Below are 19,538 nucleotides of genomic sequence, written 5' to 3'. Positions count from 1 at the left end.
CACTTCGAGAGGTGGGAGAGGAGAGGTAGGATAGAGACGTTTAAATACATATGTGGCATAAATATGCACGAGGAGAGTCTCAATTGAAAGTAAATTCCAGAGTGAGAGGGAATGGGATGAAGTTAAGAGGTGATAGGCTCAGGAGTAAGCTAGGGAAATACTTTTTTTGTACAGAAAGAGTGGTAGATGATAGGTACACCTAAAGGATTCCCTCTGCCACATCCCACCAGAGAGGAAAAAGGAAGGGATGTCAGTGAGACAGGGCTATAGTGAGCACACAAGGGAGAAGGGGGCTCTGCTTGGGCAGGATAGGAGCTTTGGGGGGGGGGGGGGGGGCACAGAGTGTGTTTCCAACTCAGGACAGTGCATCAATGAGGGCAGGATGCGGCAGAGAGAGAAGCCTGCAGGGCATCTGAATCCCTGTCACCAGTGACAGTTCTGAGGTTGAGTGGAGAAGGGGGTTCAGAGAGAGAGGAAGCAACTTGGTGCTGCTGGGAGGGGAAAGGGCAGAGAACTACGGGTGGGGAGTTTGGAAGAGCTCACTCAAAAAATTCATCAGCATGTCCTTTCACCTGCAGAAAAAATAAACCGTTTTCAAATAGACCATTTGTCCTTGTACATGGCTTTTAAAATAACCCTCATTGGTCTAGAGCAGTGTCTCAAACTCGCGGCCCGCCAGGTACTATTTTGAGGCTCTCGGTATGTTTCTTGATTATATGGCTCTTTAGCTATGTGACAATATTATTATTATTATTAAGTATGGGGGTGGGATTTCTGATTTGATATTATATGATTAGATTAATAGGACAGAATATATAATATATTATATGATATATGTACTACATATGAATTAGTAGGGTTGGGAGGGAGGGTTTAAATATTATGATGTAAGTTAAATTGATAGAGAATCAAGTGATATTGTATAAGTTTAAATGTTATTTTATGATACACTTGTAAGATGTAAAATGAATAAAGAATTAAAAAAAAAAAAAAGACAGCCAAAAGGAAAGATTTATAAACTATAAAGAGTTTTTCTCATGCAAAATTGTCATTTCTTTAATAAAACATTAATGATTTTTTCTGAGGCCCTCAAGTACCTACAAATCCAAAATGTGGCCCTGCAAAGGGTTGGAATTGGAGACCACTGCTCTAGATTCAGTAACCAAAGCAAAACAGGAAAGTCGTACCCCACGTAATAGATGCACAAAGAAGGATAGACCTTCCTTAGGAGCACACGGTCTTTATTGGAGAATCACATGAAACAGATTACAGCCCAGCTCGACACATTTGGAAGTGCTCAGTTTGTAAACTACTGCCTACTGTTTGTTAAACGTGTGCCTTTCAGAGGATTTATAATGACTCCTGATGAAGACACCTTGTTTATGTATCAAAACAATGGCCGTCTCGAGCTGAGCTAAGCTGAGCTGTAATCTGTTTCATGAGATTCTCCAATAAAGAGTGTGGGCTCCAGCTTACCTTTCCTCTCATTTTGAACTGTACAAGCCTAATAAGATCACTCGAAAAACTTACTTGTTTACGTTTCCGACACCAAAAGCTTGTCGTTATAAGAGATTTTTAGAAAAAACATTTGCATTTCAGGCAGGAAAAATGAATACCTGGTTAGTACTTTTATTCCTCAAGCTCAGTCTTACTATTCTTTTAGAAAGTTGTTGAAAACTTACTTGTTTAATAAATGTGTAACCTAATTATATTTTTTGCTGTATTTCTCTGATATGTTGTATGTTCACTGGTTGTAGTCTTCTTTGAACTATGTGGTATGGCAGTATACAAGAATAAAGTTATTATTCATCCTCACTAAATTCAGTAAAACACACCGAAAAATCGGTGCAGAAAAAATGATGCATTGATAATACCAGAAATATCAAAGAAGAGATAAGTTAATCTAATCATGTATTTTTTTTAATGAGTAAAACTTATGGGCAGACTGGATGGACTGTCGTCATTTACTATGTTACTATGAGCCGGAGTCTATGCAGGGCATCTGCACCTTACGGATATATTAGCACCTAATCTGCTCCTAACATAAGTTCTCTGCATTTACGTCTGCTGAAAATGAAGACACCTAAATTAGAAGCAAATTGGGGGTTTTGTCTAAGAAAGCACGTCATTCATAGGAATGCCTCCAACATGCCCCCCCCCCCAAATACACATCATCCTAGGATTTGCACGCAGATCGTTATAGAATTTGATCTGTGTATAAATCCCAATTAAGGCCAATTAACATCTTATGTATGTAACATTTGTAAACTGCTTTGGGAATAAAACGGTATATACATTTTAAAAATAAATAAAATAGTTGGTCATTAACAGCCAATTCTTGCTACTGATTGGCTCATTAGTCAAGTTGCGCATGCAAATCAGCAATATAGAATCTGGGGGAGTGTGTTAAAGTTATTTATTTATTTCACATCAACTGGATCACAATAAAACATCCAAAAGAAAACTAAACATACACAACCACAAAATTCAACATGACACATCTATGCTCCCATTATCTCAAAGGGGATGTCAATAAAAACAAAAGGGTTTCAACAGCTTCTTAAATTGGATCATAACACAAGCCACAAATGCTCCAGCAAGCTGTTCCTCAATTGAAAATGCAGCTGCCCTCGTCTCTGCATAAGGTACCTTTCCTAGATTCACCTGTTTAAGATATTTTGCATCCATTGAACATAAAGGAGTGTAGGCAGGGCTGTGGGTGGAGTCATGTGTCCTCTTTTTCTCTTCACAAATATGGTAACTCTAGCTTTGGTTGATAGGGGTCATTAGCAGTAGCAGCAGCAATTCACTCACATTGCCTGTGGCCAACCCTGGAACCTTTTTTCTGTTGCACCCTACTCATGCAGAAACAGGAAGTTGCATCAGAGGGGGGAAGAAGGGAAAGATGCTGGACCAGACGGCTCCCCATAGCCCTAGGATCCATGGCAACTGCCCTGTGTGCTTCCCCCTCCAACCCTAACCCTAACAAGGGTGCACTGCTGCTGAGTGGGCCTGAGCCTGGCTATGCCTCTGTCCCAGTGTAGCAATATCCATGTCTGATTCAAAGACTTTCTCAGCGCTGGGGCCAATCGTCAAAGAGTCTGTAAATGGCTCATCATAGGTAAGGTTACCATATGGTTCTAGAAAAAGGAGGATGGATTGAGACGTCTGGGTTTTACTTTTAAAGCAATGGAACAAAAACCTGGATGCCTCAATCCGGCCTCCTTTTTCTGGAGCTATATGGTAACACTAATCATAGCTGGAATAGAACCTTGAACATCTGCACATAGAAATATGGTGGCAGATAAAGGCCAAATGGCCCATCTAGTCTGCCCATCCGCAGTAGCCATTATCTCTTTCTCTCTCTCTCAGAGATCCCAAGTGCCTATCAAGTTTATTAAAATTTTGATTAAATGCAAATCAAGATTTCTAAGCGTTTTACAAGTTATATTAAAAGGAGGGAGACATAATTTGACAGATTTCCACTGAACAAACATTTGACTAACAGAAACAGGTAGGAAAGGTGGGAGAACTACAAATTTAAAGAAAAGAATACAAAAAAAGGGAGACCACAAAAGGAAGGCCTTCTTGAATTCAGACACAGTCTCAGTCTCCACTACCTCTTCCATGCATCTATCACCCTTTCTGTAAAAAAGTATTTCTTTAGATTACTCTGGAGCCTGTCACCTCTTAACTTCATCCCATGCCCTCTCATTGCAGAGTTTCCTTGCAAATGAAAAAGACTCAACTCATGCGCATTTACATTAAGTAGGTATTTAAACGTCTCTATCATATCTCCCCTCTCCCGCCTTTCCTCCAAAGTATACAGATTGAGATCTTTAAGTCTGTCCCCATATGCCTTATCATGAAGACCACACACCATTTTAATAGCCTTCCTCTGGACTGACTCCATCCTTTTTATATCTTTTTGAAGGTGTGGCCTCCAGAATTGTATACAATATTCTAAATGAGGTCTCACCAAAGTCTTATATAGGGGCATCAATACCTCTTTTTTCCTGCTGGCCATACCTCTCCCTATGCAACCTAGCATCCTTCTAGCTTTCTCTGTCACCTATTCAACCTGTTTGGCCACCTTAAAATCATCACATACAATCACACCCAAGTCCCACTCTTCCATCGTGCTCATAAGTTCTTCACCCCCTAAACTGTACCGCTCCCTCAGGTTTTTGCAGCCCAAATGCATGACCTTGCATTTCTTAGCATTAAATCTTAGCTGCCAAATTTCAGACCAATCTTTAAGCTTCGCCAGGTCTTTCTTCATGTTATTCACATCCAGCATGTCTACTCTATTGCAGATTTTGGTATCATCCGTAAAGAGGCAAATCTTACCCGACAACCCTTCAGCAATATCATTTATAAAATGTTAAAAAGGACATGCTCAAGGCCTACTAGTCCTACTTCCTCTGAACTTTCCTGTTTGGAATAGAGTTGGACACAGCAGACCTTATGCATGCCTAGATGATCAAGGCTCATGCCGGCTGCAGTGCATTGCTGTTAGACATAATGACACAGCAGCACCATCCTGGAGGAGGTAGGAAAGGGGAGGGAAGTCCACTGCTGAACACCTTGAAAGGGGATGGGAGATGATGTCTGCACCCTCTCTACTGTTTCCTTGACAACTCCCTATCTTCTCAGATGCAGCTAACTTCCACAGAGCAAAATTCTCTTCCCTAAAGCCTAGGGCTGCATATAGCAGAGCTGTAAAAATTCCCCCAGCACTGCTGATGGTGTGCACTTTTAACCTATACAGTAATTTAATAAGCAGGTCTAAGAAATTCATGCACCCCTTAATGCAGTGCCTGAAATTTCTCCGCACAGTGTACGATGACTAACTTTAGGCAATCTATTGATAATTACCCCCTAAGGGTGTATATTCCTTGTTGATATATTGGGCAATATGAAAAGGCCCTGACATCTAAGACTTTGGAACTTTTCCACTCTTCATTGTTGCAGTGACCCCCCTTCCTTCCACCAGAGTTTGTAATTGAAGACTTACATTTACTGAGACCTTCCTACATAGGGTTACCAGACATCCAGGAAAACCCAGACATGGCAGTTTGTTCTGGTTTTGGAAAGCTCTGGCTGTGTCTGGAGGGCCTCTGAGCAGGTGCAGATGACATCACATGTGTCCGCGCATGCTCGAAGGACCTCAGACGCGGCCCAGAGGTCAGGAATTAAAAGAAAAAAGCTTGCTGGGGGTGGGGCTGGGGGGACAGAACAAGGTGGGAATAGAGGTGGATAGGGCGGGGCTGGGGTGGAACAAGGCAGAATGGGCGTGGCCATGCATCCGGGATTTTTGAGCACAAAATATGGTAACCCTACCCATACTAAATGTATGCTCTACTGGGATAGAAGGTCAGAGTCAGCACTGAGCTTAGCTTCTGACACCCTTTCTCATTCCTCTTTCTCTCTACAGCTGTTTCGAAACCGGGAACACTTTTATGTGCATCTGCTCTGGAAAATGAATATGCTTCACAGGTGCCTGACCACATTTGGCACAGAGAAAAAAGTCAGTTCCTCTTCCCTTAATCCCACCGCAGATAAGTTCCAGCAATCCAGCTCGGCTTCATCTGTCCAGGGTGAGCATCCTCAGCTCCTGGCTCTCTGCTTTTATCATTTGCAGGATCTGTTTTGCTTCTTGTTAAAAAGTGCAACATTGGCAGGTTACATATGTGTCTGCAAGATCCTACAAGCTATTTGGACTTGGGTACTGATCCTGCTGGAGCCGTGGAAGAATATGATGTGCTACTGTGTCCAAAACCTGTTGATGACTTCCGTGTTCCTGCTACTGTTTACTTGGAAACTTTCCCAAAAGGCATGGTGCTACAGCCTTTGGAGGCTACAGAACCTAGTAAGTCTTACAAGAGTAGAGAGACTAGGGGGAAAGCAAGGAAGGGAGTGTGGGAGTGGAGGATATACAGCCCAGGCCCAACCTCACTTCTTCAAAGTCTTCCTTCTAAGGAAGAAACTGACCCTCACCTTAAACTCCTGATGACCATGGGTGTACTTTTAAAATTATTCCATCCCATTCCTCCATGGCTCCTTCCTATATACCTCTCCTCCCCCCTCCACATCCCTGTCCTCCTATGCCCTATAGCACTTTCCCAAGTTCTCTCATTCTTGCCTCCCAAGCCACCATGGGTCCTTTCCGGGTTCTCTTCTTTCCATTTCCCATGTCCCATAGTATTTTCCAGGTCCTATTCCTTTTTGTATCCTGCCCCTTAACCCATGATCACTTTCTAGGTCCTCTCCTTCCTCATGGATTGAATTTACACCACTGTTGACATGTGCCCAATTTTTGGGCTTGATAATTCAGCTGAAAGCAGTCTGTGTTTTGCTGGCTTTAAACTCAGAAATTCAATGCTGGGCCCTGTCTGGGCATTTGGCATTGAATTTCCAAGTTTGCAGAGGCAGCTAACGCATAACTGGTTAAGGGGCTCATTTTTCACAGCACTTAAGACACACAATGTGCCATGGAAACCTATGGTGCTTTGTGTGTCTAAGTGCTTTGGAAATGAACTCCTAAGCATGTTATTCATAAAGACAGAACTGACTTTTATGTAGTCACCCCGTCAGTTAAGAGAAATGGAATATTGGCACTTAATTGGCCTAGTGCCAACTCCAGTCCCTGAATGCCCTAAAAAAGCTGGTTTTTAGTTCGGCACTAACCGGTTATTTTCAGCAGCACTATCCAGTTAAGTACAACTGAAAATGAGTGGTTTACCTCAGAAAAGGCAGAATACCAGGCCCCCTTTAGTCTGGATATCTGGGTTGCTACTCGTTTCATCCATATCTGTGTTAAGGCATTGTCCTTTATGTCCCTAGTACAGTGAGTTGGGTACACTGCTGTCTGCAGCACCCAGTGTTAGTTTTCCCAAAATGTTTTGCCCATCTCTTTCCTCATGCCTAGGGATACCAGACATCCGGATGACTTTTCAAAACCCGGCACTTTCTTCGGGTTTTGAAAAGCTTCTTCTTTGGGACCGCGTCGGGAGGGCATGCGCGTACACACGTCATCACATTGCATCTGCGCAGATGCCCTCCTGACGAGAACAATTTGAGGGGGTGGAGCTATGGGTTCGGATTTTATTTAACTAAAATCTGGTAACCCTACTCATGCCCTCTCTCTCTCTAGCTCAAACCCTTTTCTTTGCATCTCTTCGCATTGTTTCACTGTTTTTATACCTCTTTCTCTCCCACCTTTTCCACCAGAGTATATTCCAGTGTTCCATTGTCTTGGCTGGAAAATCTATGCTTGTAAAAGTTGGCTGCCATCTGGAGACCTGTGTGATCCTAATCTTTTGGAAGATTGCATACTATATAATTTACCTGAGTAGTATCAGCTCAAAGATTATGCAGCGGGCATTCAGACATACATCCAGCCTCATTAATATGCCAGAGGAAGATGGTGAAACAAAGGAGGAGCCAGATGAGGCGAGAAAGGAAGAGGCACAAAAGGAGGAGGAAAGAGATTATGAGGAAGAAGAAAAAGAGGAGCAGGACACAAAAGAATGAGACAAGTAAAGAAGAAGGGGACAGAAGAACAGGAGGAGGAAGATGGAAAGTAAGAGGAGCTAGTGGAAGAGATATGAATCAGAGATCAGTCATAAAAGTTGAAGAAATAAGATTAAAAAAAAAAAAAAAAAAAAAGCACCACAATGTGAAAATAAAAAAGAGTTGATATGAGTATGCTGACACTTAATGAGGTGGCTGCTAGCTTCACTTTGAGGCCATGTCGCTAGTCCCTCCTTTATAACCACTGTTTAGCTTATCCTGTGGATGTCTCTTCTGGACCTTCACTGGGGAAGATGAGGTCAGTCTTATTTAAGCAATCGCTGCTGGGAGTTAAGGCCCAGCAGTGATTGGGATTCACTCCTGGATTCTTCACTACAGAAGGTACAACCAGATGTTCTTGTGAGTCATTCCATGAATGGTTAATGCTGAGCTTCCTTGGAAGAATTCCACCTGGACTTTTCTTAAGAGAAGGTTGCCACTCAGCCAGGTTAATTCAATGGCACACATCCAGCCCTAATGTCACCATTCTACTTGTTTAGAGAGATGTAGGGAAATTAGATGCATGCCAGGACCGAATCAGTGTCTCTGGACTGACTTGGGAAAGGTGGCAACTCTTGACTTCCCTGCAGGGCCACTTAGAAGTCACGATTTGGGAGCCCACTTAAATTGGGGAGAGCTTAGACTGTGAGCCCACTAGGTACAGAAAAAAGTACCTGTTTATAGTATTCTTAAACCACTTTGATTGTACCCACAGTAAGGTGGTTTATCAAGTCCATTACCCTTATCCATGACCCTTTACCCTTTTATTTAAATTAAGAAGACTTGATATACCACTAAATGCACAATGTATTGCTAAGCAGTGTACAATCAGAGTGATCCTACTTCTTTTCCCATTCTTAGTAGGCAAGTGAAAGCAGAGGATGAGAAAAAAAGCTGAAAGGCAGAGCAGTATGAGGGAACAGAGAAGTAGCCCAAAGAGAATTGAATGAACCAAGTTCTGAGAAATGTTTTGAATTTCTTGAAAGAGCGTTCACAAAGCAAAGATACTTACCTGTAGCAGGTGTTCTCCGAGGACAGCAGGCATATATTTTCTCATGTTGGTGACAGAATCTATGGAACCCAATATGGACTATACCAAGTGCACTGACACTAAATCTTTAGGCAGTGCCCATAGCATACACGTGCCGGTGTCTTCTTGCCCAATGTCAGCTTACAGAACCGTCAGTTCAGTAACAAAGCTAAGAAGCAAACTAGGGAAGGTGGGCAGGTTGTGAGAATATATGCCTGCAGTCCTCGGAGAACACCTGCTACAGGTAAGTATCTTTGTTTTCTCTGGCATAATATTCTCACATGTGGGACTCCTAAGCTACCAGGATCATGACTCTGGAGAAGGATAATGGCTATATAAGCATGATTCTGGCAAAACAGAAGAGGGTTGGAGGGAAAGTTGGTGCTCAGAAAGTAAAAAGATTTTGCATAACTGCTTGACCAAACTGACGGATTCTTCTGGAGTTTTGTTCCAAACAGTAGTGAGAGGTAAAGGTATGGATTGAGGACCAAGAAGCCACTTTGCAGATGCCCTCACTAGATGAAGAGTGTAAATGAGCCACCAAAGTAGCCATAGCTCGGACATTGAGAGCTATTACACAGCCCTGAAGTGTCAGCCCACCTGAGTATATGTGAAGGAGATATAATCCACTAGCCTTTTTTGCGTATCTCAAGTCAGATCTGGAAAAATCAATATTTTAAGTCCCACAAACTTGCTGCCTGTGTCAGTGTTGGCTCTATCTGACATCACTTCCAGGTTCCACGCCTAGGAAGTGGCGGCAGAGGGAGAGCTGACATGATGCTGCTCGCGCTAGGAAAACTAAAGAGGTAAAGATTCCGTACATGGGAGAAGGGAAGGCGGGGTCAGGAAGGAGTGAGGCGGAGAAGAGGGTGGGTGTGTGGCACTACCAGCCCGGGCACCATTCACCCTCGCTACGCAATATTGTGTTTTCAAACACTAGGGATAGGCAAGTTCCCAGAGCTCGCTTGTCCCTTGCTATTGAAAATGTAATAGTGGAACGACACCCCCACACTGGCAGAAGTTGTAGGCGGAGAACTCCTGCTGTTCCTAGGTGGGGAGCTGCAGTTGCTTTCTTTGCAGGAAGCATGGCAGAGGTGTGTGCAGGCCATTAATGGGCATCTCCCTTGGCAGCACCCCTGGACGTTTGTTGTGGTGCACAGTTTGGGCATGTGCAGATGCCCTCCAGACGCAGCCTCAAAGAAATGAGGTTTGTCTGGGGCCGGAGTTGGGGGGAGGAATGGGGTGGGGATGTAGGCAGAACAGGTCGGGGCCACACAGCCTCTTTTTAGGGAGAAAAATATGGTAACCCTACCATTATGGGACAACACTGAGTGTCAATTTTTTCGGTGCCGATTTTACTGAACATGCTGCCTGCCCAGTTTGCAAATAATTGGTATACCTGTGTAGAGCTTCAGATTTGGGGAAAAGTGGGGAGGTGGTGCAGTGGTTAGAGCTATAGCCTCAGCATCCTGAGGTTGTGGGTTCAAACCCTGCATTGCTCCCTGTGACCCTGGGCAAGTCACTTAATCCTCCACGGCCCCAGGTACATTAGATAGATTGTGAACCCACTGGGACAGAGAGGGAAAATGCTTGAAGTACCTGTATGTAAACCGCTTTGAGTGTGGTTGTAAAAAGGAGGTATAGGTATAGTCCCAATAGGTAGAAAACATCACAGAATCAATCACAGCAAACCAATGGGTCCTGATGGCCACATAAACTGAAAGAACTGTCAAAATGGTAAGCAGCTAGTCTCAAACGAATCTGTCTTGTATGACAACCATCTTGAAAGAACAGCTTGGGAATGGATAGCAACAACTTTTCTAAAGACATTGTTTATGTAGCTCCATCTCTGTGATGGCACAGACTATTTCTTTCAAGTCCTTCCTTCAGTTTGCTCTACAAGGCTGCCTAATATTGGTGATGTGGAGCAATTCTCACATTTTTTATGCTTTGTCTAAATTCTTGGATCGCTGTCTTGGCAAACTGCAGTCCCTTATCACTCACTATTACCTCTGACAGGCCAAGAGTAGACAAAGCAAAGCATAATTTATCTGCAGTACTGGTAGACATTATGGGTATTTCAGCCCATTTGGAATGTGCCTCTCCTAGGGCTAAGAACATTTTTCCCATAAAAGGACCTGCAAAATCTATGTGGGCACTGAGTGTTTCAGCAATTCCCACTGTGCTGGGCCGTGCCATGCTACCATGTGAAGCCTTTCATAGAAGCACAGCAAATGACCTTCACTCTATCCAAACCTCTTTCAGAAATCTCAGTTGCTTAACAATGCAATAACTTCAGGACTGCAGGAGGTCTCTCCTCTGCAACACTGCCATAGCACTGAATAATATTTACAACTTGATTTTGTCACAGGGTGCCCGTGTGAAAAGTTCAGAAAAGTGCCTGTTTTTAGTTCAAAGGTGTTTATTTCAGCTTACAGAACTAAGCTATGATTGACAAAGTCATCTTAAGCCTTCCCTGCCATGCCCCCCACTTCTGCCCTATCCTCCCTCCCTCTCTCTATACCTTAAATTATGTACCGGAGCAGATATAGCATTTTGCTATCAAACATGCTTTATAAATAAACGAGATGGAGATCCTCACTCCCCTGGACAAGTTATTTATCATATCCAATAAATTCATTGGCGGATTCGCCACCAGTCTCACTCCAAGTCAGATTCCGTACATGGCGCTCAGTTAAGACTGGCGCTAAGCAACCTTGATAGAATCGAATATGAAGGCTTACTCCTGATGAAACCTGGTACAAATCCTTGTGCCCAGCAGGTGGAAGTTGGGGTGGCAATCTGAATACTCTATGACAGTGGTTCCCAACACTGTCCTGGAGGATCCCCAGGCCAGTCGGGTTTTCAAGATCGCCCTAATGACTATGCATGGAGCAGATTTGCATGCCTGGCACCTCCACTATATGCAGACCTCTTTCATGCATATTCATTAGGGCTATCCTGAAAACCCAACTAGGCCTGGAGGTCAGGGTTGGGAACCACTACTCTATGACATCATGCCTAATTTCTGGGAACACCCCTGACCTAGTTTATGCCCCTCCCATAGCAACGCTCCTTTTTGAATTGTATGCTATGAAATTGAGGGCATAAGGGAGATGCACGTGTAACTCCTAATTACTGCCAATTAAGTGCTAATCAACTCCAATAACTATCCGATACAATACAATGGGCTTCTAGTCTGCTACATACCAGTAGGTTCAGTGTGGATTGCAAAAGAAATAAAAATATGGGGAAACAACAATGAAATCTTCGAGAATTACAATAATAAAATTAACTCCGATGGAAAAAAAAAAATAAAGAAAACTATTTTTTGAAAGCCTGTAGCAGTCTCCTAAAGTGCAAGTTAAAACAAACCCCAGTACTTCACTGCTTGAAAGGAAAAAGAACAGAGTGCTCCCTTGCCAGTCAGGTTGTCTGGATATCCACAATGGAATATGCATAAGCTTAATTTCCATTATATGCACATTTCTTTCATGCATATTCACTGTGGATATCCTGAAAACCTGACTTTCAAGGGGGCACTCCAGGACCGAGGTGAGAAACACTGTTCTAAAGCACACAAAATGGCTCTGAGGTTGAGTTTACAAACCAAGAATGTACATCACAATAAAAGGCACTGACAAAACAGCAGAATGCCAAAAAAATCCCCAAACAAATACACCTGTTATTAGGATACTCCATTATCAGAGGCATTAATTTAGGGACTCAGTCCATGGGTCCAAATAAAGTTCAATGCCTTCCAGGATCCTCTGTCAGCAGAGATACCAACTGATCAAAGAAGAAAGGAAGGATTCCAAAACTGACATTGTAATTGGGGACAAATGATCTGACCAATATATGGATTTGCCCCCCCCCCCCCCCCCCGGGTTCAGTACCCTCAAAGAGGTTCAGGGAAGTGAAATTAATGACAGTGACAGCCAAGAGTGATTTGCAAAATAATATATTGTAGAGAAATAAGCTTAACACCACAGACATGCAATGCCTAAAAAACGATGCACCAAACGATGCCTCTGTCTTTTTGTGAATGAGAGAGAAAAGACAGGTTTTCCTTTGGGTCTCTGAATAGGTGAGATGTGTGGGGAAAGAGAGGGGACAGAGAGAGGGAGGGGTACGAGAGAGGAGGCTTTTATAGGTTGAAATCTTGTTCTAAAAACAGCATCTATTGTTGTTCATTGCATCTTTTTCTCTGCCATCCTTAATTGATGGAATTACTCTGTCTGGTTTCTGTGTCCATTTCAAGTAGTATATCTTCTTGATAAACAGTCCAGTCTGGCTGGATACTTACGGTATGTGGACTCTGTGCAGGGGCTTTTTAGGGTCTATCTGCATCAACGTTCCAGAGTCCCTTTGCTGACATTGGTTAGGCCAGGCCTGACAACCAGCATTCAGTAATGCAAGGCTGACAACCGATAGTGGCATGCTTGAAGCACTGTTTCAGAAGGTCTGAAGTCTTTGCTACAAACTGTAGCTTTTTCTGAGGTACTGATAACCTGTGGTAAGGGAGAGAAAAGGCTTCATAAGATAGAGAAGTTCAATAAGTGACTCAAAGCCTGGTGTCAACAAGAAGGTTTTAGATATATAGGAGCATGGGGAAAAACAAAAGACCAAAATGTTGGCCAACATTGTAAGTAGATACGGTTGCTGACCTTATCGTGGCAAGGGATCCCTCCTGTGATAAGTTTAGTGGCTGCAGTTGCCATACATCGCCGGCAGGAGGGATGCCCATAGCCTGCTCACACTACAGCATTAGAGCTACACCTGTCATTATCAGTACCCAAAGTGTGACAGTAGGGGGCAGCATCAGACCATGAATTGCATATACAGTAGCTAATTCCTTGTACCTGAAAACTGTAGTGAAATTTCTGCTTAAAAGTGCTCGGAGCTAGCAATTAAAGCTATTCCCTTCAGGTTATCCACATACCAGGTTTAGGGAGGGCAGAGCTACACCCCTCCCCAACTTTCCTCAGGAACACATTTCCCAAGCACACACTGCTCCTCCACAGAACAGAAAGCCACATTGTGCACTTCTGTTTCAGTGCTAACTCAATCTTTGCAGGGCTTGAGATAGAGAGGCCAGCACTGCACCAAGATCTATGCAAGCGGTGAAGCTGCACAGGGCAAAAATATGGAAGGATGTAAACATTGCTCCCTGTCCACCATCTCCTCTCATTCCTGGCGACAAAGGGGGCACATTGCATAGGACACAATTACAGAGCAGCAGAAACCTGAGCGTGGCCTTTACACACTTCTAGTGCTGTCTCTTTCTTTGTTCTTTTAGCACTAAAGCTGAAGAGATCACTATAGGTTGGTATTTGCAATAACCTCTGTATTGTCATAGGGGCCCATCTTTCTTCAATTCCTTACAGCAAGATGCTTTCAGTTTGATTGATATTTGGAAGGCCCTTTGCTCTTGGGCTCCTTCACATTTCTAAGGACTCTCCTACTTGTTCCTGAGTATTTCCACAGACAGACCCCCTGCTTTTCCTGGGCCCCGTACTCAATGGTGCTTAAGGGTTTTCAGTTCCTATAGAGCTTTTTCCTCGTACATTGAAAGAGAGAAAAACAAACAAAACTGCAGACTGTACAAGATGCAGGCAAATTTATTGTTACCAAAATTAAAATGCAAAAAATATATAATAAAACCCTTTTACCAATCAAGGGACCCGACACGGTCCCGTGTTTCAGACAAACCTTTGTCAGGGGTCCATGGTAAATAAGGTCTAATATATACCACTAAAATATTTTGAAGATAACAACCAATGCCTGTGTGTTAAGTTTAGCTGAGATTCGCTGACAAAAGTAAAGCGTCTCAAAAGGAGTAAAAAGGAGAGGACTTGACAGCTTCTTCTCAGTGATTTGTCCCTTCATACTCAGCCCCTGACCAGCTGCATCCTCCATGCCTACAGGCCAGCACAGTGTGCAGGACTTGGATGCATTAGTTTTGGCTCTTCATAAACAGTCCTGCACCTCTTTCCCCAAAACAACATAAACAGGATGGGAGCAGTCCATAGGAAGGCTACTAAACTGTGGTCTATGTCATAAGGTGTATGGATAGGGTTACCAGATTTTCCTGAAGGTAAATCCGGACCATGGCCACACCCACAGCCCCACCCAGGTCCCCCCATTCTGTCCCACCCTCAGATGGAATCCGCGCATGCGTGGACGCAATGTGATGATGTCACTGCGTTGCATTCGTGCATGCTCCCTCCCGACTTGATTTTTACAGGAAGCTTTTCAAAAACCTGGACAAGCCGTCCGGACTTCTGGACATGTCCTCAAAAAGGAGGACATGTCCAGAGAAATCCAGGACATTCTGGTAACCCTACCCCTGCGTATGGGAATCAGACTTAAAGATCTCAACATATATACACACATTTGCATCTCAAGGAGGCAGTGCATGCAAATCCATTCTCATACATATTCATTGTGGATATCCTGAAAACCTGACCTGGCTCCGGCTCTCGAGGACCAGAATTGCCTACCCCGTCTGTTACCATATTTGTTAAGTAAAAAAAAGAGTCAAAAATACTAGGAGGTGAGGAAAATACTCTGAAGAATACAGGGTCTGAGAGGTTCAAAATCAGTAACAAATATTTTTTTTTCAATGAAAGGCTTTTATTGAATAACACTCCAAACAGTACAATTTCACAGGAAAACGCAGGAACAAAGATATATAGAGCAAAATACCTCGCTCCAAAATAACAACAGAAACATGTTGCAATTCCCACAGACTAATAAGAGCAATCAAAAATACCCACCAAATCACAGCCCATACCCCCCCACCCACCCCCCTAGGGACAGAGCACAATACCAACATCTCTCAATAAGGTTGAGAAACAATCTATTCCAAACAGAAACAGAAACCAAAACGTGAAAAGGAATATGGTTATGGGATCCCCCCAAGTATCGCCCATCCAGTCCTACTCCAAAACAAACCCAAAGCCCCTAGCCACCCCTACCACAAACCCCCACAGAAGCCCGAAAACTACGCCAAATATGAGCATAGCCATGTAATTTACCATGACGCAAAGCCGTTTAAGTGATAAAGGTTCTGCCAATTAAGCAAGCGTTGCTCCACCAGGGCCCACGTGGGAGGGAGCGCCTGATTCCACAGAGAGGCAATGGCCAATCTAGCAGCAATGAATGCCAACTTACAAAATAAAGAGTCACCCCAAGCCAAATCCAATTGATGCCAAAACAACAAGGCGTGTTGCCAATCAGCCGGTATCTGGACATCTAAGATCCGGGACATCCGAACAAAAAAAATCAGTAACAAATATAATGTGGAAACAAGACTTCTCAGACTGAAAAGTCGAAAATAAAGGTCAAATAAATTTCAAATACAATGAAATTTATGCACTTTTACATACACTCAGATATGTGTAATCCGACCAGGAGCCGTGGCTCCTATAGCCGAACCCACCATCCCATCACTGTGTATGGCTATAATGCAAATAGGTGAAACTGAAGTACTTTTTAGATATTAAATGTATTTTTTCGGTGGCAAAAGCGAGGAAAAACAATTCCTACTTAACTCAGAGGTGTGTTATAGCATTATAGCCATACACAGTGATGGGATGGTGGGTTCGGCTATAGGAGCCACGGCTCCTGGTCTGGATTACACATATCTGAGTGTATGTAAAAGTGCATAAATTTCATTGTATTTGAAATTTGTTTGACCTTTATTTTCAACTTTTCAGTCTGAGAAGTCTTGTTTCCACGTTATATAAGTAAAAAAGAGGACACATGACTCGGCCCCAGCCCTGCCCATGTCCCACCCTGCCCCACGCTTAGTGCCCTGCCCCACCCCTGCCTCCCATAAGTCTTGCCCCTTCCTCGCCCCATCCCCCCCAGCACACCATCTCCTCTCTCCAGCCCTTCATTCAGGCCATCCCGGAGTCAGGTACGGCTCTCTGAGTCCTCCACTGTCCCCGCTTTGGGCAGTTGGCAGTGTTTAGCAACATGATCCTGCTGCCGTCAACCACTGGCCTGGAAGTCTTCGCACTGCAGCGTCCTAGCCTATGCGGAAACAGGAAGGCTGCCAGGGCAGGCAAACGGCAACAGAAATCTTGTCACTGATGGTGCGGCTGCTCGAAGTTGAAACTGCAGTGCTGGAGGGGGACAGGCCGATAGCGGAGAGCCAACTCAACTCCGGAGTGGGGGCTGGTCTGGAGAGAGTGAGTCCATAAACCCGAACAAACTCCCTTCCTAGTCCAGAAAACTGTCTGAACACACAGAGAACATGTCCGGGTAAAATCCGGATGTCTGGGAACCCTAGGTTAGTTTCTTTCAAGTGAAAGGAAACACTGGAATGAGTGGGCATACATAGCATGAAGGTGAAAAAGGATAGACTGCGAAGTAACCTCAGAAAATACTTTGCGAGACACTGGCTTAAAGAGAACATAGCACAGGGTGCACAATTACCCCCTTATTCTCTGTAAATGACATCTAAAAAGATAGGCACCTATCTCTTGTCAATTACACTTGGGAATCATGCCTAACTGAAACGTAGGCGCCTATAATGTGGGCCTTTATTAACCTTTGGGACCTTTTTGGTGTGCTTGTATGCAGATTGCTTCTCTGAATTCTAGCTCCACAGAATAAATTTTAAAAGACATTTAAAGGCCTCTTATTTTCAATTGGCTTTTTTACATTGATAGGAGTTGACTTCAGGGTTTCAATCTGCATTATATATATTATATGTGCATATATGTATTCAAAGTACATATGACTTATTTTACAGAGAGTTATGAGTGCTTTTCTCTTTCCTATTTTTAATGCAGTTCCTTTTATTATTTTAATTTCTTTTGTTAACCGATTTGGTCCTATTTGGCAGTTTAAGTGGTATATAAAGTATTTTAATAAACAGAAACATATAGGCACCTAAGTCCTTTAGAGAATCAGGCCTAACGGGGCTGACATTTACGCACAGAACTAACAATATTTAGGTAAACACATTTTTTCCTTGCTACTGATGTGCTACAAATGCATTTGCCTGAATGTAATAATAATAACTTTATTTTTGTACACCGCAATGCCACAAACAGTTCAGAGCGGTTTAAAAAGCTTTCAAATTACATTAGTAAGCCGAGAGTAGTTAGGCATTTCCGGAAGAATATCAGGGATAGAACAAGTATTTCAGAGGTACGAAAAGGTGGGGAGGTTTCAATTGATTTCCTGAAGGATTGGTAGGAGGGAGAATTGGAAATGAGGGTGGTTAGACATTTATTCCATTTGCCTGCTTGAAATGACAGTGATCTATCAAGGAATCTCTTGTAGATACAGCCCTTCGGGGAGGGGAAGGCAAATAGATAGGCATTATGTGTGCAAGTGGTGCCTGGAAATTCAAAATGGTGCGACAGATAGATTGGAGATGTAGGCTCATTGATGCCAACATTTGCACTTTAAGTGTTCTTGTGGAACCATCACTTCCGGGACCCTTGCCTAGGGAGTGACACCAACGTGGGCATGCTGCAGAAGTTAAAAAGGTACGGGGAAAGGGAAAAAGGCATGTATGCTGCGAGAGGATCAGGGGAGGGGCACCTCCACCCCGGGCGCCACTCACCCTTCTTACGCCACTGTGTGTAACAGGCTCACAGCCTGTGCAATTTGGGCCCCTAACTTTTAGGGCCCAGTTAAGGTTACCAGATTTCTTAATGAAAAAAAGAGGACACCTGGCCCCGCCCCACATTGGTAATTTAAGGGTAAGAAAGAGGGCGGGGGAGGGGTTATGGGCACAACTTGCCCATTCCAGATTCATATGTTATTGTTTTGGGGAGCAAAAGTTAGAATATTTCCTGATGTGTCTATAATGACACAGAAAATGTGCCAGGAATTCCTGGTCCTTAGATCAAGAGCTTCAGCCCTTGCTCTTAAATTTCTGTTAAGATTTCTGTTTTTGTACGTTTACTCATGAGGATAAATTTTATCATTTCTTTGATCCCAAACAATTTTCAGAATTTATTTCTACTAAAGAAGAATTGAATATTAAGGTATGACACCACTGTGTTGTTTAGACTGGCTTGGAATACTTCCCTTGATGAATGTTCTGCTAATTTACATGACTTCCTTGATTTTAATTTTGTATTGGCTCCTCCACGATTCTTAATAATTCATGGACAAAGCCGAAGAATTTGTTTTGCCGATGTTTACGTTTTCCTTTGGATTTCATTTTCTTGTTTCTTGTATCATACCTGGGACCCTTTTTACAAGGCCACAGTAGCGATTCCTGGCACGGTGAATGCTATGGGTTGTGTCATATTTGCCCTGTCAGGAGTCGCAAATGTGGCTTTATAAAAGGAGCCCTTAATATTGTTGTGATTATAATACTGTAATGCCTTTTTCAAGGTCTGGCGCAAAAAGAAATTAGACGTTTACAAATTATTCAGAATGTCTCAATCAATCTTATTATGAAAGCCAAAAAATTTGATCATGTCTCACCCTTACTAAAAAAAGCTCATTGGCTTCCAGTCGCTCACCGTATTATGTATAAACTATGCCTGCTCACTTTTAAATCTTTGATATTTAAAACCCCAGCTTTTATCTATAGAGTTTTAATCCCATATACCTCATCTAGACTTTTGCGTTCAAACATTACATTACATTATTACATTACATTACAGATTTCTATTCCGCCATTACCTTTCAATACGCAGCGGCAGTCTATTTTTTCTGTAACGGCTCCCCAATCTTGGAATGCCCTTCCAATTTATTTAAGAGAGGAAAAGAATCTTGAAAAATTTAAGAGCAAATTAAAGAGTCTTCTTTTTAATGTAATGTAATGTAATGTAATTTATTTCTTATATACCGCTAAACTCCATTAGGATTCTATGCGGTTTACAGAAAAATAGACAATAGGGTGCATTAAAATTATAAGTAAAATAGGTACTTAGAAATTCCTTTACTGTCTCGA

The 19,538-nt window shown here is 42.9% G+C and overlaps 2 protein-coding genes across 5 annotated transcripts in view; one reads left to right on the top strand and one right to left on the bottom strand.

The window, feature by feature from the left end:
- Positions 1-7,494, top strand: part of LYRM9 (LYR motif containing 9) — a 33,879-nt gene extending 26,385 nt beyond the window's left edge. Inside the window, exons 4-5 of the mRNA XM_033922212.1 lie at positions 5,438-5,600; positions 7,234-7,494. Of these exons, the coding sequence (XP_033778103.1) occupies positions 5,438-5,600; positions 7,234-7,358 (288 nt within the window). The 3' untranslated portion in view covers positions 7,359-7,494. The remainder of the gene's footprint in view (positions 1-5,437; positions 5,601-7,233) is intronic.
- Positions 1-19,538, bottom strand: part of METTL27 (methyltransferase like 27) — a 266,987-nt gene that overhangs the window by 14,085 nt on the left and 233,364 nt on the right. For all 4 annotated transcript variants that reach the window (XM_033922206.1, XM_033922207.1, XM_033922209.1 and 1 more), the window contains one exon: positions 12,912-13,116. The gene's annotated coding sequence lies outside the window, so the exon portion shown is untranslated. The remainder of the gene's footprint in view (positions 1-12,911; positions 13,117-19,538) is intronic.

The sequence above is a fragment of the Geotrypetes seraphini genome, chromosome 15, assembly GCF_902459505.1.
Source record: "Geotrypetes seraphini chromosome 15, aGeoSer1.1, whole genome shotgun sequence".
In the NCBI taxonomy this organism is placed as follows: domain Eukaryota; kingdom Metazoa; phylum Chordata; class Amphibia; order Gymnophiona; family Dermophiidae; genus Geotrypetes; species Geotrypetes seraphini.
Note: the sequence above shows the minus strand (reverse complement) of the source record. Positions and strands in the feature narration are given on the sequence as shown.